Here is a 20,730-nt window from a genome sequence, read left to right on the forward strand (position 1 = left end):
CAATATCTATACAAAATCATAAAATTATTAATTAAATAAAAAGTTACCGATTGAGAAATGATCAATGTGTTATGAATATTGATAGTTTGGTGCTGCGATATACGCTTTCCTTTTTCTAGGAGCTCTTGGTTCTATATAATTGTAACCGAACTTAAGTTTCTCCTCATCCCATTTACATTGCATCCATTCGTTATACCATTTTACACATCGCATTGATGCCAGTTCAGGGTTCTAAATACTTTTATAAAAAATATATTAGAATACAAATATATATAAATGATTAGGATAATACCTTATTGAAGTTGTTAGATGATAAACATTTAAATTCTTGAATTTTAAGTGGGTTGCAAGCTGAATTTGGATCGTCAGATTTGATGAGAGTTTCAAATTTGTGGTTTAGTTCGTCGAGTGAAAGCTCAGAATCTCCGCAGTCGTGTTCACTAGGATAATTTAAGAGTCCAGAACCTTTGGCTAATGATCTTTGCCAAGCTTGCCCTGGCATAAAATTTCCATATCCTGTCAATGTGTTTAAGTTATGGTCTGGATCAGAATGTCCGTGACCTTCTCCCATATCAATATTCAGATATAAACATAAACAAATAAATATTTTAGGATGAATAATTTGTACAGATATTTTAGGATATATAATATATAGAACTATGTTAAGTATTTATTGGACCCCACCCGTTATAAAATTACTCAAAAATTTTTAAATCTTTTTTTCCTTTCTTTTTCTTTATTTTAATATGAAGAGTAAATCTTTAAGAACATTGGGACCACAATCTGGGACCGTTCCAGACTGCCTCTTATGGGAATTAGTTCGAAACAACCACGCTTTTTTGAAAAAGTCTCGTACCACTACCTTTTCTCTTGAATCACATAACCTTCTCTCAAAACATTCACCAAGATTTACTGGTATTGACACTTAATCCTCTATTCTACACTATCCATTTACAACTTATTTATTACACCAGTTTTAACACAATTTTGCATAACTTTTGTAGGATATACTAATAAGACTTCTTATGACGTTGTTTTAAATTCAACAGGTTCACTGATTACTCTTAAGAGAAGTAATGTTAGAAACTCAAGGTACCTTCTAGAACATCTCTACTGTTATACACTTTTGAATTATTCATAGATTCAGTCTATTAATATTTTATTAGACGTCCTTCCTCTAAAACTTCTGTCAAGTCTCTGAAAAAATCACTTGAGTTGGTGAATTCTCTTAAGTCGACCGTCAAGAAAGACCGCCCCGACCTTGCAGATTTAGTGGCACGTAAATTCACAATGCTCACCAAATCCAAAACAGAAGAGAAGCCTGAATCTTAATCTTCTTCTCCTATACTTTATATATTATGTATATGGAAGTAAAATTAGATTAAACGTTTGATGGGTACAGGAATACCCTGACTCTATGTCCCATAGCTTTTGGAGGTAAGTTCTTTTTAAATTTAGCCCTTACAACTCCACCGTTTCCATGAGGTCTAGTAACTTTTCCCCAAACTACGCGATGTTTTTTTCCATTCTTAAGAGTCTTTGCCTTGTATACATATGCGACACGCTTTCCTAGATAGAAAGAAGTCTCCTCACGTGTATTAACACCCTCTAATCTCAAGAGACTAGATTTCTGATCTTGGTTAACTTTCGATCTATAAAATTATATATGGTTAACTATATAAACTATATATATGATTTAATATATTGTATATTGGTATATAAAGTAAAATTAAGAATTCATGGTAATTATGTATTTGGTGAATATAATGGTACCTTTTATAACCCAGAAATACTGCACGGGTGTAAAGTCGTACAGGTTCCTTCTTTGGGCGTGTCTTCTCTAATTTATCAGACATTAAAAAGGCTTAATTAAGGAAAAATAAAACTATATAAGTATTGTAAGACCCGATTTTAATGTAAAATTTACTAATAGTTAATAAATAATTAAATAATAATGGGAATCAACAATTTGCCCCCAGAAATTGATAAAACAGTTTAAAAATAAAATACTGAACTTTTAAACTCAATATTAAAGTTATAATAATTTTTTAAAACATTCACTAACAAATTCCACAAGATTTCAGACTATTAGAATGCTATGATTATTATACACAATTGACCGGCATCTCAACTACCTATTTACCTCTGAATTTCCCACTCTCATTCTGTTTACAAATTCTCAGTAAAATAATGGGCGTTTTAGAATTTCAATAATATGCATAATAAAATACATGTGTAACTAATAAAAAAACATCCAATGTGCAATAATCTATTTCATATATCTATATAGAAGATAGAAACTGAAATAATTATTAAGATCTTCTTTATTTATGCCTTCATATTCATACCTTTTTAAATATTCTATTGTTTATAATTTAACTTAGAGAAATAAAATTAGTTTTTATAGGGATTCCATAAACAATATATAAGTAATTTTGTCTAATTTTATAGTTTTATAAAAATCTAAGAAATTGATTAAATAATTAGAGGAATAAGTATTGTCTAAATTAAGCTAAGTCAACATCTTTAGCGGACCCTATTTACACCCTATTTAACTTGTGGTGCTACACATATTATTTATTAAAAATGTCCACCTTGAAGTTCGAAAAGCTTTTGGCAGGTCCCTCAGTTGACCTTTTTGAGAAAGACTTTCCACACAACAATGTTTGGCATGTCGAGACACTTTCAAAAGAGCCAACGCTCGATATGTCATCAGACTTTCGCTTGACTAGAACTGAAGAACTAACGGGACTAGTCACGCTTAAAAATGTTTTCCAAAATTTCGCAACTGAACTCAGCTTAAACTCCACAGGAGTTCACCATCTGGACGTTACAACCAAGGTACCTTCTAAACACATCTTAACCACCTTTACCTATTTCACCTTTTATTTTACACCTTTATATATCATAACATATTCTATATATTAGTTGAACCTCAAATACGCTGGTATTAGCTTTATAATATATATGTATAATAAATTTTTAGTTGCCCTTTTTACCTGACGCCACCGTCGGCTCGAAATATTTGTACGACACCGACAAAAACCATCATCACTTTTTGCTGTCGTCACAGGTGGAAAATAAGTTCATGTGGAGCAGACTAGAGCTAAAGCCGCTGGACTTCGAATATAATTTCTTTTCACTGTTCAGATTGGGCTCCATGCATAGGTGCCTGTTGGGAGCTGAAGTTTCGGGCCACAAACTCGGCAAGTTAAATGTTACTCTGGGTTCCGCATACAAAAGGGAATTTGGAAATAATAACTTTTTGTTGGCAATGAGATTGTTTGGAAATAAGGACGACTATCTTAACCGCCTTGTTGGTAATGTGCACATGTCTAAAAACGAAGAAGTGAAGCCTGCTGTTTTGGGTGTAACATTAGAACACCTTTTGAAAGAAAAAAAGACCAAATTAACCTTTGGAGCCCACTGGCACTTGACCACCTTGGACGACCCCCACGCCTCGTTTGTCAAAGCCAAAGTCGACAATGAAGCCAGAGTCGCACTTTCATTCTGCCAGAAATTCAACTCACTAGTCACATTCCTTTTCGGATTCGACTTTAACGGAAAGAGCCCATTACATGAACCAGATGTTAATTATGGACTCAAATTAACACTCAAAACATAATATCATTGCTGATACCAAATATACAGTATATATAGTTTTATATTTGATTAGAGAAATAATTCACTTAAAAAAGGTCTGTCAAGTTGGTTTCCGATAAAAAGAAAGATGTTTTCAGAGATATCGACCTCCACAGGATTAATTTCGTAAAGTTTCCCAATCCCCTGCAACTCAAAAGTAGAGACGGTTCCGTCATCCTTGGAAATTAGTGAGCAGTCATTAATGGCTGTGAAAATACCCTTACACCTAAAATTAATTAAATATAAAAATAGAGGTTGGAGTGAAAATACCTGTAAACGTCATCTTTTTCCCATAGCAGAGATGATATAGTATCGTTTATATACTTCAAAGAATACACCTTTGAACTCTTTATACAAATGCTGGTGAGCTTGGTCTGAACATGGATAGATATCCCTTCTGAATTCATGTGACTAGAAAGTAACTTTTTAGTCTCAAAAGTCCCGAGGTCGGAAAGAAGATTAAGGTCAAAGTCACACCTAACGCACTCAACTACATTACTACTGTTTACAGATTTCAGATATTTTCTGAGTTCGTCTGACATGGGATTTATGTCAGTCTTATTAACGACTATCAAATCTCCAACCGATAACTGCTTAGAAAAGGTTTCAAATAGTTCAGAATATTCTCCTTTACCCTTTGCAGCCTCATCTACAATTATTAAGAATTTTATATATTAACTAAATAGTTTGTAAGATTAGTGTTAGAATTACCATTTAATGACGGATTTTCCTTAGAAGGTGGAGATTTATGAGATAGAAATAAGTTAAGGGTATTGACATCTGTGATTGAAACCACTCCGTCGAGTTTTAATTTAGATTCCAGATTATCATCTAGCCAAAGGTTACCTGTTAGAGTAATCGGGTCAGAAGTACCCGATGATTCTATGATAATCCAGTCTATTCTATCACTCAGTTGGAGGAATGAATCTAGGGCTGAAACCAAGTCAGATTTTGCACTGCAACAAAGACAGCCATTGGGAAGTTCGTAAACAGTGGCACCAGTTTTCATCAAAATCGGCTTCTCAATTCCCATGAAATCAGAAAACTCGTTCTGAATGACCCCAACTCTTTTGTGACTCAACTCAGAACAAATTCTCCTAATCAATGTGGTCTAAACCTCCATTAACAAGATAGTAATATATTAATTAAAGTATACTATAATATTAATATAATTAATAGAAAATGTGTAAAGGAAATAAGGTAGATTATGAAACCTTTCCGGTTCCTAGGAATCCAGTAATAATGGTTACTGGAATTTTATCCATTTTGAATTCAAATAGAGATAATCACAATCATTAAAAATATATGATAGCATAATCTATAGTACATTGGTTGAAATGGAAAAAAGTGTTTTTAATTTAGTTGAGCCTTACAATTATTGAGTTCAACATCAATCATATTATACAATTTTGTTTTTGAAAGATTTACAAATTTTAATATTTTCCAGCTATTGGTATCTCAAGTCAGAGCAAATGACTGGAAACTACCACTATTTTCGTTTTTGTTATTTCTGACACCACGTGATTTCAAACATTTAGCATCCCAATCCAAACAACCCAGCGCTTCTAGCTTCCTTGACATACTATTAATCTTTCCTTTCAGTATCCTATAAATTATTATCAAACTTTCCACCGTGTTGAGTTGATTAATATATTTTAAAACAATCTAAATATTTCACTAACATGTTTTCATATTCCAAGTTTTTTTTACTTTCTCTAAGTCGATTGTTTTTGTCCAAGATCATTTCAATATATCTTTTCGACTCCATGTTGTGGTTGTGATATTCTATCACCAAGTTCTGGTATTTTTTGAGCAGGGACCTAAAGCCCTTTACGGCTTCTTTATTTTCGTCAGTCAGGGAATCTCCAACCCCTTGAACCATTTCCCTTTTTAAAACATCAGTTATCTCGTCCCGGTCCGTGAGCATTTTTTTCTTTAAATATTAAGAATCTTAACGTATATACTTTTTCATAAATGAAATAAATTTATTTCAAATAAATCTTTAATATCCTGTCTCAGGGATCAGTAACACTTCGATTTTTTATTTTAAGTTTTTTTAATATTTATACTCAAAACACTAAGAGATTTAAAATCTATGAGATTCCATAATTGATAGTTATTTTAACAGATATTAAGGTGTATAAAATTATATGTCAAAACTAAGATGTGTATCAGGCCCACATGAGTGCCTCTTTGTTAGTGCTTGTATATAGCCAGGGCTCGGTGTTGTGCCACGAACAATCAGTGAGCTTTTCCTTAATTTTCAATTCACCAAGAGGGACGAATAAAAGTTCGCTTTCCTGGGTAGTACTCAGATGAAAGCATTTTACACTAATGAATTATAAATTGAGTATGAACGTACCAGTGAGTATATGCAACTAGGAACAAAGGGAGCTTCTTATGAATTTGAACCTTTATTATAGTCTCATTTTCAAAACTACAATAAAATATATGGGCTCATGGTATATATATATGTAAAATAGATATGGTAGTGTAGAAAAGTACCTAAAAGATTTATATGGAAATGATGATATTTCCTGATCGAATATTGTAAGCTTCCCCAGTTCATCTCCAGTCAACAAATATGTTCCGTTAGTGTCAATTGAAACAGGCAACTCAACCCCTGTAAACTTGTTCTCGTCAGCTAACCTGAACAATTATATGAATTATGCTTATATGTGGGTATAATTAAGAAATAGTGATAAAAGGATACTTGTTATCATGGCCAGCTTTAGTATTAAGGTTATAGACTCTGATATTCCTTGTGAATGCTATTATCAGCTTGGGTTCACTGGGATGGAATATTGCCAGTTTCATCTTGTTATTAGAGACTTTGTTCCCAAGTTTCATTGAGCTTCTTTTGGGCAAGCAGTGTAAAATGCACTGGTTAATACTCTCTAATGAGTCCGGACACACACATACAAAATAATTTCCTAAATAATTGATTAAATTAATGTATTGGGGTATTTAGTGTACTACCTCCAGGGTGTATTGACATGTATTTAACTGGGTGTTTATGTTGAATCGTCAATCCTTCATATTTATCCTAACATCATAAATTTTCAGTTACTATTACCTTCTTGTATGGATTCCAGTTACCCTTTGGAGATTCCATACTTAAGTATTTCACTGCCTTTTCGTAGTCCTAATTTATCAATATGAAATATTCATTTTATATATAAGTAAATATGATTTGGTTAAACTTACTGTGGTATCATTGCACTCTACTGAGTCAGTCTGAAACTTATTTGGCAAATCGACTGGTAATGCAGAGACGTAATTTTCGTGTGATACGATTATGACTTGAAATTTAGGGTGCCATAACAGGTCATGAATATCATGGAATTCAAGAGTTAGGAAGGGCCTTCCTGTTAAAACATCACAGATGTTGATTAATTCTGATGAGGAGAGCGCCAAAAACCTTCCTGTACAGTCAACTGAAAGCCTTTTCAACCCTTTAAACCTATATTCTACACTGACTATTTTGGGGTAAGGACCAAGTTCAGAAGGACTTGGTAACTTTGGTAACAAAGACTCTGGATCTACATTCATCTTCAGTTTCACAGCTCTTGGGCACATAAGAAGCTGAAGACACCTGTTAAACCTTTCCACTATCAAGTTGGGATAAACTGGAACTAGTCTCATGCTACTGTATTGTGTTGGTAGGTAGTTAACTGATCTTTCGTGTTCTGGTGTTTCTTTCCACTCCTTAGTTTCCTAGATAATTATTCACCATTTATTATAGTAATTATTGGCAAATTATGAACAATTTTAGTAAAAAATACCTCTTCATTTAGTAAATACTCTTCAGGTGGGTTATACGACTCGGAATTAGTTGGTAATGCTATTTTAGGAGGTTTAATTTCGTGTTTATAGCTCCTCTTTGCGCTAGTAGGATCAACGTCATATATTGAATCCTTCCATATATCTTCTACTCTTTCCAATTCCTCCAGTTTCTTAAGTTCGTTCAATCTCTTTTGTTCAGAAGTATATATCTTTCCACTCTTTATCAACTTCACCAACCTAAAAATATAAATAAGTATTTTATTCCAAAATATGGTACATGATATGGTAAAAATAAGAATAATATAAATGAATTGTGGATTTATAAAGTGATACTTGGCGACTTTCATGGCTTCCCATTTGGAGGGTAGGAACCTATTTTTGGGTGGAAGTTCAAATGAAACGGGGTGAATCCTAGGAAAAAATTATTGCGTTTGTGACTTACGAGTCCTTGTTATCAAACTCTACAGTTACAGCTTCTGGATCGTACGTTTCGGATGGGTACAGTCCCTTTCTTATCCTTCTAATTATCTAAAATTTTGAAATTTAAAAGCACGTTTTGGTTAAACGAACCTTAAGATCATCATCTGTGAGTCTAATTGTGCGATTGTTTCTAGGATCAATTATAGTTCTCCATGCGTCAGGATTCTCTGAATTGAAAATAAGCTGGCCTAACTGAGTAGAATCCAGCTCTTTTATTAGTTTCTTGCCCTCAACAGTGTACCCTAAACATTATTTATTAGCTTAATCATGTGGCATCGGTTAAATAAGTAGGATTCGGAAATACCTATATGATCTTCGGTTTCATACCAATCAATTGGTACATTCCCGCTTCTGTTTAAATGACCTTCTTCCTCATCTGAATCGAAGAATGCGTCGGAATCAGAACTTTCCAATCCATTTTCTTGTAATTCGTTGGAATCATTAAATTTGGTCTTTTTATTTAGAGTATTTCTTCGTGTTTTTGAGTTACTTCTAGAATTTGACCTTGTACTTAAATTATTCAAGTCATCATCTGTTGGATCAGATTTTTGGAGTGTGTTGTTTTTCTTAGCCATTTTATCATTTTTAGCTTAACTTTAAAAGGTAGGTAGAATTACAAAAATCCGTTTCTATTTTTACAAATAAACAATTTAAAATTTTATTGATCAAAAGGTTTAAACAATACTATACTAATTAATCTACATATATGTATAAACTAAAATTACTTATTAGTTAAATGATTTTAATCATGAAAATATAACTAAAAAACACCACTAATTGTGTGATTAACTAGCAAAATATAATTTCACTAATTAAACTAACGAATTTATTAATTAAATTAATAAATTAATTAAAATAAAAATAAAAAATAAAACATAGATCCAGTTAAAATGAATTGTCTATAAAATATAACTAGATGTGTATCATTGGTCTGGAAATAACTAAAAATGAGATAATTTTGTTAGATTCCACCTATTTTTTAAAAAATCACATTTAGAACTGAGAGAAATTGATATACAAATTTACGCGAACATACAACATTGGTTCGCACATTTTTGCAGACTGCCTAACTTGATTTATGACCTTAACATTGAATTTCCTTAGATATTACCAAAATTTCTCCTAAATCCTCTCCATTTCGTACTGTTTAAATGTAAAAATTATTTTAATCTTATAAGGGTGTCCTTTCTTTCTGAACTCCATAATTAGTGTAAATATGTGTTTGAACATTAACGCCGTATCGTTTCCTTTTCGGACTAAATAACATTAATTTATATTCGATATTTTATTTAAATCTGAAATATGGCAAAAATTTTGTACCGGGCCATTTTGCATGGTCCCATGAGCTGGAAGGCATCTAATTGTAATTTTGAAAGTAATGACACTACACCTTACCTTGTAATTTTCGAGCCTACAAGCTCAGTGGTGATGCTTTCACAGGGAACCATTTTGATTCCTCAGCTTTCCTTACTTACAAACAAACTGAAATCGCAAATCCTATCGGTCTTTCTGTTCAGCGATTCCTCCACTGCAAAACAACTAGTCTCTGAACTCTACAACTATATTGATAAGAACATGTCATTATTTGACATTTACAAAAGTGAAAGGGTTCTAAAACTTCTTGCTAAATCTTTGTCCTGCTTTCACCTTCCCCTCGAAATCGTATTAAAAAGAGTTGAGTGTTCACAGAAAAACAAAAATAATAACCATAATACCAGTTCATACCTCAATTCTTACACTGCATTCAAGAATAATACTAGTAGTATTGGAATACAAGGTATTTTATTTTTTCTATATACCTTTTAATATCTATTACATATGTACATAAAACAAGTTACACATTTATAATGTATTGTTCAGGTGTAAGAAGTGTTTCTAGGTTTCCCTTGGATTGTGAACCAAATAGCTATAACAATCGCATTAATTCGCACCTAAATTACTCATTTTATAATGACCCAAAGGCCCACAAATCAGCTTTTACCACCAGAGCAATTGATAATACACAAGAAGGTAGATTAATCAGAAACAGATATGCTGAGGAGCCAAGAAGCGTTAGAAACTTGAATGATCTCATGGATTCTTATAGCCTTAGGGTAGGATTAGAGGAGGGATTCAATATAATCAACAGTTCAACCGATTTAATTCAAAAGCTGTTCCAATCAGTCGAAAGGAAAGGACCCAAAATAAATAGACTTTCACTAAACTTCTATAAAATCACTAGAGCAGATCCGAAACTTGACCCCAGGTTAAATAATTCTGTATTAAAGGAGAAACTCTTTGTTAATACTGGCAAAGAATGGCTGAATGGAGAGAACAAAAAGTTAGCTCCTCCTATGAATACGGTTACTGCCTCTGAATTCTCTGTTAACTGTATTAAAACACCCATTAGGTATGTTGAACCAAGTGATAGATATCATAGATCACCTATTAAATGTGATAACGAAGCTGTTAATCTGGATAGCTATGGCCTAATCTCAGATAAATATGGACCAAATCTGAGAATAAATAGAGGGTTTTATACTCCAGGTCAGGCTTGTTCACCACTTTCAACAGGTTTAAACCTATTGGATAATCAACCAAATTTATCGACCATGAACAGGGCTAATAAACTCGAAAAAGATAAATTGGTTCAAAAACAAGGTGAAGAAAATGAGTCAGGACTCCCCAGTTTAACAAATATTCTAAGATCTTTGACAAACGCTATTGATAAGAACACAGAAGCAATTAGTCTACATGGTCCTTCAGGTTTGTTCTCAGCTGATAAGGTTTCCTCCTCTATTTTACTAAATAATCAGACAAATCAAGTAGACAGTCCTTTAGTCAAGAGTAATCAACTTTCTAATCAATTTCCAAATTTGTTTCCAGAGGATAGTAATTGTCCTGTTGGGGATAATAAACCCAAAGGTGAAAAAAACAAATTAGTAATGAATACGAGTTTTGGGAGCATGTCAACCATTGATTTTTTGAGTTTTGATTCTCAAGCTTCAATTAATAATCCAAAAAATTTGACAAATTTAGATAATGCGAATTTTGGTTCAATGACAGATTCACTCTCTGATAACCAATTGCCCGAGTTTAATGATAAACTTGCAGGTGTTAAACTTGATGACTTACAACTTAAACCCTTCAATAAAACCAGAGAATCATTCTCACTTTTTGATAAATCCTTTTTTAATGATTCTTCTGACCTATTTTCTGACAATCGCTTTGGTGAATCATCTGTTGATAACCTAAAACTAAATAAAGACAACAAAACAGGTATGATAGATACATTTGAACCGGCAGAACTGGTTGACAGCGAAGCAGATGGTTTTGCTGAAGATTATGCAGATGCGTTAGAAAAAGCTTCTGATTCCTTCACTAAAACACCCAACAAAGAACTTTGTGATGTTTCTATGGCTGAGAGTAACACTAACCCAGTAAATAAAAACCAAGATTATAAAAATGAACTAGTAGAAGATAAGGAAAGCCACTTGAGTGAATCACCTCCAGAAAGTGATAATTTAAGTGATTTTTCAGAAAATTCCTCCACCTTTTTTGATGATGAACTATTGTGCAACAATCATGTTCTAGCTAACAAGATGTTACAAAAATGTTGGTATGGTGCTAAGAGGCCAGTCAAACAAGAATCAAAAGAAACTAAAACAACAGAAGAGGAGGATGAAGAATCTTTGACATCTGGTAATCCATCTGAAAGATCGGAATTGAATGATTTATTGGACGAGTTTAACGAGTTAACAAATAAAAATGATTTGTTGCACGAAGAGATCACAAAATATAAGGCTAAAATATCAAAATTGAAGCAAAAGATAAAGAATTTGAAATCGATGCATAAGTATGAGTTGGAAGATTTAGTAAATAACAATTTTTCTTCTGAAGAAAAGCTTAGGACAACCATAAATGAAAACAATGTTACCATAACGATGATGGAACAAGAAAGAATAAAGTTGAACGAGACTCTAGAACAACATAAAATGGTAATAAAGCGTCTGGGTCGTGAGAAAATTGAAGCAGTCCAACAATTCTCAAAGCTGGAAGATGAATATAACAAACTTCAAATTTCAAAGGAAATGGAAAAGAATGAGAAAAACAATTACAATAAGCTCAAGGTTCAGGCAGAGGATCTTAAGTCTGAAAATGAAGTTTTATCCAACAAAGTCAGATCACTGAATGAAAAATTACATTGTCTTGAACTGGATCATCAAACTAACCTAGAACTAGTTTCGGAGTTAAAAGAAAGTAATGTTCAATTAACTTCTGAGAATAAGCTATTATCCTCAAATGAGCACCAACTTTCAGATGAGATTAAGATGTTAAGATCCAAAGAACATCAACTGACCGCTGAGAACAAATTATTAAGAACAAAGGAATTACAATTATTGGGTGAAGTTAAAGTACTAAGGACAAATGAGATGAGATTAACTGAAGAACTGAGAAGGACCAAACTATTGTTAACAGATTACCAGAATAAAACTGAAAAATTCGAGTCTAAAATGTCGATATTGGAAAACAACAATACAGTCTTGTTGAAAAATTTGGAGAGCACCAAGACTGAACTTGGACATGTTAAAGCATCATTTGAGACTTCAAATTCAGAGAAACTCAAACTTGAAACAAAATACCAACAGCTTCAATCCAGCGTTGAAAAGGTCGAGAGCATGAATAATTCTTTGAGGAACGAGCTCATGGGTGTTAGGAATGTTCTAGAAGATAAAACTAAAGATAATATCAAATTAACTTCACGTTTGAGTGACAAAGATAAAGAGGTGAACAAAATCAAGAAAGATCGAAATGATATTAAAGACAATTATGATACTCTTTTAAGGGACTACAATTATCTAAGAACTTCATATGAGGCAGTCGAAATCTCACTCAAGAAGTTTAAGAGCTTTGATGAAAGTCTTAGACGTGAATACCAAATAAAATCAGACGAGAATGAGGAACTGTTACGACAATTACAGGCTTTCAAATACTGTGTTGATAAGTTTAAATCCGACAATGATCTTCGGGAGGCAAAACTTGAAGAATTGCATTCAAAGGCTGTTGCCAGGCTTTTCTGGGTCATCTACCTCTACAATAAAACAAGGAAAGAGTTGGCTCTTAATAAGATCAAGAATACTTTAATGGCTCACAAAAATAATTCTGTTCTCGTAAGGAGCCTTATAAGATCAGTTCTACTTTCGAAGGGAAAACTTGCTAAAAGAAATTGCCAGTTACTTAGAGTCATACACGCCCTACAAATGACTGGACCTACTACCTGTTCCATGATCATCTCTAAAATCAATACTCTTGTTGCTTCCACTTCAGATAACTCACTTTCCGAAGGTACAAAACATTATTTACAGTTACATATTTTCACTATTTACTTCATTATATATTAAGCTGATATATATTCTTATAGAAAAGGTAACAAAATTAAAGGACTCTTTTATGAAGCATTCTTTGGAGAAGGATCAGATGATAAAGGTTCTTCAGACAAAGCTGGTTTCACTAGATCAATTAAAAGAGAACCAGGATTTTCTACTCCAGGAAAATCGCAATCTAAGTGATCAGATAATGATTGAGCAAAACAATTCTCAGAGGATCCAGCAAGCTCTCAATGAACAGATTGAGCGTGAACGTTTCACTTTCGAATCAGAGTCTAAATCACTTTATAACAGGCAGTACCAACTTTTGAGGGAAAATGACCAGTTATCTAGGGAAATTTCTAGTCTAAAAGAGTCTTTAAATGCCCTACTCCATTCTGACAATTCTCAGTACCGAGATTTTAACAGTTCTAATCATGATCAGAACGTCCCTAATCAAAGTAGAATGAGGGAAACTGGTCTGATAGAGGCAAAATATGAGCGATTACTATCGATTTATAATTCATCATCACAGAATTTGGGGACTAAGTTACACTCACCTGAAACATATAAAGATCACTCCGAGTTTGATTTTTCGCTGAGGGCAAACACCAATTATCCGAGAATGATTTACCATCAAACTTAACAATTAATTATATATACTAATAATAATATCAATATACTATGTTTCATGTAATAGAGTGGTATAGAGTACATTAGTTTAACAACCTTTTCATCAAGTGATGTTAATTATTACAAAATAAAGCGATATTATCTTATATCAAACAATTATAACTGTTATTTTGTGGAATTTCGCGATTTTTCGAGAATATGTTTCTTTTTCATAATTAGTTCTATAAGTTTTTGATTTTGTCCACTCGATTGATCTTTTTGAAAAAATTCACTTGATTCTAAATATTTTGAAGCTGTAATCCAGTCAAATTCTGTGCGATTGGATGAATTCTCTGAGGGTTCTTGCTCTAAAAGGGTTTTAAGCTTCTCATCTATTTGTAATTTGCGATTTTTATGCCATTGTTCAAGTTCTGCTGCTGCTAATTTAGTTCTGTTTTCGATTTCTTCAGCTTCTTTTAATTTTAGTGTTTCGATTCTTTCGGTAAATTTTTTTTGCCAAACTTCGTAAGGATTAGACGATTCATTCTCTGGTTTAGTCGAAGAAGCTTTCTGATTAACTTGAGATAAATTCAATGATTCTCCTGGATTTTGTTTACTTTCAGAGGAGGCATTTAGGTGATTTTTTTCAAAAGAGTTGGAGCTAGTTAAATTACCATCTTTTACATTATTTTTTGCAGAATTTTTATTAGGAATGGGATCTTTATCACCGAAAAAATCATCAAAAGAAGCCATTAAATTTATTTAAAAAATAAACAAAAATTAATTTCACTTAATAGCAAAATTTCAACTATTGGGGCACACATTTGAATAATTTTATAAAAACTATTGTTTATTATTATTTAAATAATGTTATATTTTAAGTTTTTGTAATATTAGCTTGGTTCTAGTAACAATTATTGGTTTTTAATTTTATTTTTTTGATCCAACCTCTAAGTAAAAGGACTTATTAATTTTACCTACTCTTCCTTCATTTCTTCAAATTTAACATGCTTCTAAGTTCCTCAATATTAAATTTTAACAATTCTTCCAATAAACCTAGTAAAGAATTTGAGTTTAATACTAAATCGCAATTGCTCATTTCCCATAATTCCTTAAGTAATGAAAAGGGCTACGAAATAGTCTTCCTTCCAAGTCCCACTAACCCTTTAGAACCTGATTATTTTGTTTTTAGCAATAATAAATTTTACAGGCTCCAGGGAATAAAACCAAACGTTAACCGTGTAAGTGTGTTTGTTGATCATATTTTAACTTCACCTGACTTAATAGCCGCCACCTTCGATTTTGATGTCTTATTCATCTTTATCTCAATTCTGTATCAAAACAAAAACAATTACTTAACCATGGCCTCCAGGATAATTGAGTTCTACTCAGGAAAATCCGCCGACTACACATTGAGCAACCTTCAGTCTTCTGTAATGTATTTGTGGCAAAATAACGTAAATAAGGTGAAGGATAGGATTAAATATCTGTGTGACGTAATGGAATCTCAAGGTGTGAATGAGTTACTCCTGAAGCCAAACGATATGAAATTTACACATTTGCTTAAATTTAAGGTTAACAATATGGTTAAATACGTTGTTGACAATAATATCACAATCTCATCATACTCGAATGTAGAAACCACTAAATCAGAAGACCTTCGTAAAAATTTAGTCACAATTGATGAGGGCAAGTGCAGAAGATTCTGCTGGTCAATTGTAAAATCCCTATTATCTCCAGAATCTTCTCGCCATATTATACCATCTGATATTCTGAACTCGATTTCTAAACCCATCATAGTTGAAAAGAACCCTCAAATAATCACTACAAGGTCGAAACGACATAAAATCAACCACGTCCCCAAGGGGACTTCATCCATCACTTCTTTTTTCAAACCAAAGTAATACATTGAATTTATACCACATACACTTTATATGCTAGTAGAAATATACATTATAATAATTGCTATAAGATTACTTTAAAACTCTTAATAGAGCAAGGATCACTGACCAAAGTGCAACTGCATTAAAATGATGAACTAAAGCTCCGTGTAACGGTACTTGGTTCACTACCGTCAAGATACCAATAAGGGCCTGTAAGAGTGAAGCGTGTAAAACTCCCATTGACATCTTGCTTACTGATCTGGGTACGTTTAACTTCTTTGAAACTACAAGCGTAACTAAAGAGCTCAGTGCTGTTAGGTATGCCAGAGTTCTGTGATTAAACTGTACAACTGCGTCATTTTCGAAAAGTTGTCTAGGGCTTTTCAGGTTCAAAACTTGATCTGGTACAATTTTCCCGTCCATTAAAGGCCAAGTGTTGTAGGATAGGCCTGAATCGTTGCCTGCAACAAAGGTTCCATATGCCATGGTAAGCAAGGCCAAAACCGCTGTAGTCCCTGCCAAATATTTCATCTTAAACAAATCTTTTGTGGCAGTAACTGATTTGAGATTTCCACACAACAAATTAATTGAGTTGTAGAAACATAGGGAATAAATTGCCATTGCGTTAAAGAAGTGAAAGCAGAGCCTATATGGAGAGACCCTAAACTGTAATAAATGCATTATATAGTACCTGGGTGTTTTATTCTCGGTTTTCGGTTCAAAAAACCCGCTTTCCACCATCCATTTACCCACAAATGCTTGATACACACCGATTGTTCCAATTGCTGTACAACTTATTACTACCTTTTGAAGTAAATAGGTGCGTGATATTAGGTATACCTGTAAGGAGTAAATAACCTCGTGGTTTTAAACCACGTTTAAATGAAAAATATAAACAACCGAGAGCAAAGAAAGCGCCTGAAGCTCTTCCTACCATCCTATGGAGCCACTCTTTCAAATATATATTCTTGTACTCTTCCAGGCTAATCCCGTGGTGTACACCTTTGTATTCAGGTGTTTTCTAACCAATTATTATTACTCTATGTAAAAGAAATACAATTACATAGTAAATTTAAATTAAAAATATGTCTAGCAAATATGACTCACCTTATATTTTTGGAACTCTAAATCCCATTCATTGTCGTTTTGTGGTAATGGAAGACCAAAAAACCTCCAATCAATCATCGAAAGGCCACTTTCATTGAGCCTAACATAAGCGCCAAATCCCATGATAAAGGCTGTTAAGCCAGAACAACCTTTGACAAGTGTAAATGAAGGAAAACTAACCCATGAGCCACCATCCTACTTTTTTTTCAAACCCCCTTTTAACAATTGGGGATTCTAGCACAAATTGTGTAGAGTTAAGAGTACTAAATCGGACCCTCCAGTTTAAATTCAGGAGTTTGGGTGTTACTGTAAAAAGGTGTCCTAACTTTACCCGTGAATGTGTATCAAGAGGATTTGGAGAGACGCAACGGTGTTCAGGAATAATAAACCTAGATTTCAGAAAATTGACCAATTTTTGATCATTGAAGATTGTTTTATTGAAAAATTTTAGTTTCATAAGCATTTTATAAAAACTGATCTTCCCCACCCAAATAAATTAATGGTAAGGTTTACACTTTTTATAATGAATGATTCAGCTCAAAATGAAGTCGTTCTTCAGAAACCTGAAGTTAAGGATAAATCGGATTCTAAGAAGAAAAAAAAATCAAAAAAGATTACTGACGAATTTGACGATGCCCTATTAGAACTTGAATCCTTAAATGTAACGCCTCGAAATCCCTTATTGTTTGATTCTGAAAAGGGAGAACCCATCAGGAAAATAGGAGAATGGACTTCTCCCTTTGTTACTGATAAAACAGTGGTTGAACAATTCAAAAATTCAATTTATCCTGAAGGTTTTAATTAATTATTTCCAAACATTTATCATTTCCTTACTGTTATTTAGTTAAATATTTCCCAATATATATAATAATGTGTAAAATAATTATAGGAGAGGTCAGTGAGTATTCTGGTGGGAACAAAAAGAGAATTACTGATGAGGAAAAACGCCATCTTGAAAAGATTTCCTTTGAAAAGTACAATGACATGAGAAGAGCAGCTGAGGTCCACAGACAAGTTCGAAGGTATATTCAGTCTGTAATAAGGCCAGGTATGATTATACTACTTATATATACCTAATTATCATGAATACTCTATTGTACATATTAATATAGGAGTCTCTTGCTTGGATATTGTACAAGCTGTTGAATCAAAGACCAAATATCTCATTGAAGCTGAGGGACTTAAATCAGGTTGGGGGTTTCCTACAGGTTGTTCACTAAATTCCTGTGCAGCTCATTACACGCCAAACTACGGTGATAAAACGGTTTTTGAGAAAGGTATTTTCTCATCAATTTCAATATTTAAACTATACTTATTTAAAAATGGTTGAAAAATATTTTAGACGATATTATGAAGCTGGATTTTGGGACCCATGTTAACGGTTACATAATCGACAGTGCTTTTACCATAGCCTTTGATGAGAAATATGACCCACTCATTGAATCCACAAAGGAGGCAACAAACACAGGCTTAAAACTCGCTGGAATCGATGCCAGAACTTCAGAACTGGGAGAGGCAATTGAAGAAGTTATTGAATCGTTTGAAATAACCCTAAAGAATAGAACTCATAAAATCAAGCCGATAAGAAACCTTACCGGACATAACATAGGACAATATATTATTCACGCTGGTAATTTTTATTTACATCTATTATGAACCCATAGTTACAAAAATATGTTTTATATTTTAACATAGGAAAGGCAGTACCAATCGTTGGAAAAAGCGGTAACAGAGATATAATGGAGGAGGGCGATGTGTTTGCAATTGAGACATTTGCAACAACAGGAAGTGGAACGGTAGTTGAAAAAATGGACTGCTCACACTACATGAAAAATCCTAATTCCATTTACGCCCCTATCAGACTCAAATCAGCCCGAGAAAGCCTAAATGTAATTAATAGGGTAAGAATCTAGACATATACAATCACAATTATATTAACACCGTTATTTTTATTTTGTAGGAGTTTTCTACTCTACCATTCTGTAAAAGGTGGCTCGATGATTTAACAAATAAAAGGGGATCATTGGTTCTTAGGAATCTTGTTGATGCTGGAATTATTGTACCATACCCTCCGCTATGCGATAACAACAATAGTTTTACTTCTCAAATGGAACATACCATACTACTTAGGCCTACATGTAAGGAAGTCCTATCCAGAGGTGATGACTATTAACCACATAACACAGCCTTATTGTTAATATACCATAATATATTATATCATCGGTTTATGTTAATATAGGCTAGTTAATATTGATAATATAGTATATAGTTATGTAAGAAGAAAATCAAAACGCTTATAAATAAAATATAGAGGTATAGCAATTGCACGGATGCCCGAGTGGTTAAGGGGGGAGACTTAAGATCTTCTGGTTTGATGACCGCGTGGGTTCGAACCCCACTCCGTGCAGACTCCTTTTAAATGTTTTCTATCACATTTTGAGCAATTTTAGATATGAATATGGTAGGAAACAATATATTGTGTTTGAGATTATTTTTTGGAGATAAAAAACGGAAAATCAGGTGACCTTCCATATGTGTATGGATCTTACACACTAATAAATTATTAAAAATCAAATCATATTGAATACAAGTCTTATTATAAATATTCTGAAAATTGTTCTATTGAATCTTCTATTGATTCTACTGGCATACAATGATACTGTGTAAACAATAACTCTAGATAGGTTATTTTCACATCTTTTTAAAAGTCTATTAAGTTTCTGTTTGAGTTTTCGTTTGGAAGGATAGTTATGAAATTAACATATCCAAAAGTTAAAAACAGTTTACTTTAATAACTCTACACCCCCATTATCCATTAAGTTAAATTTATTATAATTTAACTTTAAAGGTTATACATTCCTAGTTTAATGTAGTTTTACCTTAAAAAATAATTGAACATACTTACCCTTAGAAATGTTAGTTAGAACAGTAGTTAGAAACCTTCCCAAGACATTTCCAGCCTTGGGAACTAATTCGAGAAGATTCTTCACGAATAAGGTTTCCCTAAACAAGAAGTTCGGTGCTTTAACTATGTCTTTGAGGAATCTAACCACGGAATCGGGAAAACTCCTTCAAGTTGTTCAAGGAGAAATCCACCACGAAACCTCAAATTATGAACCTCCAAACTTAGTCAAAGATTACTTATCTAAATCAGGTATTAGATAATTTTTATTAACAAGTTTTTACGAATGTTCTTCTAGGATGGAAATTTGTCGAAAAGGACGGTGATGTCAATATGACTCTTGAAAAGAAAGTCGGAGGTATTTTTTATAAACTAAACCTAAAATTAGATAATATTCCATTCTGCTCAATTTAAAATGGTTAATAATTTGTCAGATTTGTCTGTGGTTGTTGATTTCCAACTAGTGTCACCATTTGAGGCCGAAGGAGACGGAGAAACGCAAGCAGAAATGACTGATTTCTCAGTAACAGTTGAGAATCCAGTGGGACAAGGGGTTACATTCTTTTGTAGCACACTACAAAACGACGAAAAGTACAGATACATCATCTGCAATGTCAGAATGTATGCAGACCAGGAAGCCAAAAACTCCGTTTCAAGCTATAACGGACCTGAGTTTGAAGATCTAGATGATACACTACAAAGCAGCTTCGATGAATGGCTTGCAAGTCTAGGAGTAGATTCTGAACTTTGTGATTTTATCGACGCCTGTAGCATCGATAAAGAACAAAGAGAATATATGGTCTGGCTTAAAGGCCTGGAAAAATTCTTATCTTCCAAATAATTTCCTTTTCATATACCAATACAAGTTATTAATATCAAATATAAACGCTATTCTGTTATATATTTATGATATGTGTGAAGTAATAATAAAAGAATGAGAAGAAAAGGAATACCCCAGTGAAGAAGAGATAAT

At 33.0% G+C, this 20,730-nt stretch overlaps 13 protein-coding genes across 13 annotated transcripts, besides 12 other annotated features; 6 read left to right on the plus strand and 7 right to left on the minus strand.

Moving 5' to 3' along the window:
- Positions 1-69: 69 nt before the first annotated feature.
- On the minus strand, positions 70-571 carry TA17940 (uncharacterized protein; the record flags this gene model as incomplete). The annotated part of the gene is made up of 2 exons (XM_950182.1): positions 70-231; positions 293-571. 2 exons carry the CDS (start codon positions 569-571, stop codon positions 70-72), a joined length of 441 nt encoding a protein of 146 aa, XP_955275.1.
- Positions 572-746: 175 nt separating this feature from the next.
- Positions 747-809: a sequence feature (Signal anchor predicted for TA17945 by SignalP 2.0 HMM (Signal peptide probability 0.002, signal anchor probability 0.656) with cleavage site probability 0.001 between residues 21 and 22).
- TA17945 (60S ribosomal protein l28, putative) lies at positions 747-1,332 on the plus strand (the record flags this gene model as incomplete). The annotated part of the gene is made up of 3 exons (XM_950183.1): positions 747-915; positions 975-1,092; positions 1,167-1,332. The coding sequence occupies 3 exons, from the start codon at positions 747-749 to the stop codon at positions 1,330-1,332; spliced, it is 453 nt and encodes a 150-aa protein (XP_955276.1).
- Positions 1,333-1,381: 49 nt separating this feature from the next.
- On the minus strand, positions 1,382-1,856 carry TA18050 (60S ribosomal protein l35a, putative; the record flags this gene model as incomplete). Its single annotated transcript, XM_950184.1, has 2 exons — positions 1,382-1,652; positions 1,774-1,856. 2 exons carry the CDS (start codon positions 1,854-1,856, stop codon positions 1,382-1,384), a joined length of 354 nt encoding a protein of 117 aa, XP_955277.1.
- A 730-nt stretch (positions 1,857-2,586) lies between these two features.
- On the plus strand, positions 2,587-3,625 carry TA18055 (uncharacterized protein; the record flags this gene model as incomplete). The annotated part of the gene is made up of 2 exons (XM_950185.1): positions 2,587-2,841; positions 2,987-3,625. 2 exons carry the CDS (start codon positions 2,587-2,589, stop codon positions 3,623-3,625), a joined length of 894 nt encoding a protein of 297 aa, XP_955278.1.
- Positions 3,626-3,672: 47 nt separating this feature from the next.
- On the minus strand, positions 3,673-4,907 carry TA18160 (cobalamin synthesis protein, putative; the record flags this gene model as incomplete). The annotated part of the gene is made up of 4 exons (XM_950186.1): positions 3,673-3,868; positions 3,913-4,291; positions 4,354-4,753; positions 4,857-4,907. 4 exons carry the CDS (start codon positions 4,905-4,907, stop codon positions 3,673-3,675), a joined length of 1,026 nt encoding a protein of 341 aa, XP_955279.1.
- Positions 4,908-5,100: 193 nt separating this feature from the next.
- Positions 5,101-5,569, minus strand: TA18215 (uncharacterized protein; the record flags this gene model as incomplete). Its single annotated transcript, XM_950187.1, has 2 exons — positions 5,101-5,248; positions 5,325-5,569. The coding sequence occupies 2 exons, from the start codon at positions 5,567-5,569 to the stop codon at positions 5,101-5,103; spliced, it is 393 nt and encodes a 130-aa protein (XP_955280.1).
- A 244-nt stretch (positions 5,570-5,813) lies between these two features.
- Positions 5,814-8,483, minus strand: TA18270 (uncharacterized protein; the record flags this gene model as incomplete). Its single annotated transcript, XM_950188.1, has 11 exons — positions 5,814-5,973; positions 6,005-6,079; positions 6,148-6,291; positions 6,356-6,575; positions 6,742-6,787; positions 6,850-7,359; positions 7,428-7,665; positions 7,762-7,839; positions 7,871-7,956; positions 7,999-8,150; positions 8,213-8,483. The coding sequence occupies 11 exons, from the start codon at positions 8,481-8,483 to the stop codon at positions 5,814-5,816; spliced, it is 1,980 nt and encodes a 659-aa protein (XP_955281.1).
- Positions 8,484-9,210: 727 nt separating this feature from the next.
- On the plus strand, positions 9,211-13,899 carry TA18275 (uncharacterized protein; the record flags this gene model as incomplete). The annotated part of the gene is made up of 3 exons (XM_950189.1): positions 9,211-9,685; positions 9,769-13,233; positions 13,310-13,899. 3 exons carry the CDS (start codon positions 9,211-9,213, stop codon positions 13,897-13,899), a joined length of 4,530 nt encoding a protein of 1,509 aa, XP_955282.1.
- Positions 13,900-14,051: 152 nt separating this feature from the next.
- TA18380 (uncharacterized protein) lies at positions 14,052-14,618 on the minus strand (the record flags this gene model as incomplete). The annotated part of the gene is made up of 1 exon (XM_950190.1): positions 14,052-14,618. The coding sequence occupies one exon, from the start codon at positions 14,616-14,618 to the stop codon at positions 14,052-14,054; it is 567 nt and encodes a 188-aa protein (XP_955283.1).
- Positions 14,619-14,872: 254 nt separating this feature from the next.
- TA18385 (uncharacterized protein) lies at positions 14,873-15,769 on the plus strand (the record flags this gene model as incomplete). Its single annotated transcript, XM_950191.1, has 1 exon — positions 14,873-15,769. One exon carries the CDS (start codon positions 14,873-14,875, stop codon positions 15,767-15,769), a length of 897 nt encoding a protein of 298 aa, XP_955284.1.
- Positions 15,770-15,838: 69 nt separating this feature from the next.
- On the minus strand, positions 15,839-17,318 carry TA18480 (cox15 homolog, putative; the record flags this gene model as incomplete). The annotated part of the gene is made up of 5 exons (XM_950192.1): positions 15,839-16,409; positions 16,440-16,533; positions 16,589-16,769; positions 16,856-17,004; positions 17,036-17,318. The coding sequence occupies 5 exons, from the start codon at positions 17,316-17,318 to the stop codon at positions 15,839-15,841; spliced, it is 1,278 nt and encodes a 425-aa protein (XP_955285.1).
- Positions 15,845-15,913: a sequence feature (8 probable transmembrane helices predicted for TA18480 by TMHMM2.0 at aa 89-111, 173-192, 199-216, 246-268, 281-303, 346-363, 376-398 and 402-424).
- Positions 15,923-15,991: a sequence feature (8 probable transmembrane helices predicted for TA18480 by TMHMM2.0 at aa 89-111, 173-192, 199-216, 246-268, 281-303, 346-363, 376-398 and 402-424).
- Positions 16,028-16,081: a sequence feature (8 probable transmembrane helices predicted for TA18480 by TMHMM2.0 at aa 89-111, 173-192, 199-216, 246-268, 281-303, 346-363, 376-398 and 402-424).
- Positions 16,208-16,276: a sequence feature (8 probable transmembrane helices predicted for TA18480 by TMHMM2.0 at aa 89-111, 173-192, 199-216, 246-268, 281-303, 346-363, 376-398 and 402-424).
- Positions 16,313-16,381: a sequence feature (8 probable transmembrane helices predicted for TA18480 by TMHMM2.0 at aa 89-111, 173-192, 199-216, 246-268, 281-303, 346-363, 376-398 and 402-424).
- Positions 16,499-16,533: a sequence feature (8 probable transmembrane helices predicted for TA18480 by TMHMM2.0 at aa 89-111, 173-192, 199-216, 246-268, 281-303, 346-363, 376-398 and 402-424).
- Positions 16,589-16,607: a sequence feature (8 probable transmembrane helices predicted for TA18480 by TMHMM2.0 at aa 89-111, 173-192, 199-216, 246-268, 281-303, 346-363, 376-398 and 402-424).
- Positions 16,626-16,685: a sequence feature (8 probable transmembrane helices predicted for TA18480 by TMHMM2.0 at aa 89-111, 173-192, 199-216, 246-268, 281-303, 346-363, 376-398 and 402-424).
- Positions 16,955-17,004: a sequence feature (8 probable transmembrane helices predicted for TA18480 by TMHMM2.0 at aa 89-111, 173-192, 199-216, 246-268, 281-303, 346-363, 376-398 and 402-424).
- Positions 17,036-17,054: a sequence feature (8 probable transmembrane helices predicted for TA18480 by TMHMM2.0 at aa 89-111, 173-192, 199-216, 246-268, 281-303, 346-363, 376-398 and 402-424).
- A 60-nt stretch (positions 17,319-17,378) lies between the features above and the next one.
- On the plus strand, positions 17,379-19,028 carry TA18485 (methionine aminopeptidase, putative; the record flags this gene model as incomplete). Its single annotated transcript, XM_950193.1, has 6 exons — positions 17,379-17,649; positions 17,745-17,903; positions 17,968-18,132; positions 18,198-18,485; positions 18,551-18,756; positions 18,816-19,028. 6 exons carry the CDS (start codon positions 17,379-17,381, stop codon positions 19,026-19,028), a joined length of 1,302 nt encoding a protein of 433 aa, XP_955286.1.
- A 151-nt stretch (positions 19,029-19,179) lies between these two features.
- Positions 19,180-19,262, plus strand: a tRNA.
- Positions 19,263-19,768: 506 nt separating this feature from the next.
- TA18490 (mitochondrial matrix family protein, putative) lies at positions 19,769-20,598 on the plus strand (the record flags this gene model as incomplete). Its single annotated transcript, XM_950194.1, has 3 exons — positions 19,769-20,009; positions 20,056-20,115; positions 20,192-20,598. The coding sequence occupies 3 exons, from the start codon at positions 19,769-19,771 to the stop codon at positions 20,596-20,598; spliced, it is 708 nt and encodes a 235-aa protein (XP_955287.1).
- Positions 20,599-20,730: the final 132 nt, after the last annotated feature.

This window comes from Theileria annulata, chromosome 3, assembly GCF_000003225.4.
Source record: "Theileria annulata chromosome 3, complete sequence, *** SEQUENCING IN PROGRESS ***".
NCBI lineage: Eukaryota > Apicomplexa > Aconoidasida > Piroplasmida > Theileriidae > Theileria > Theileria annulata.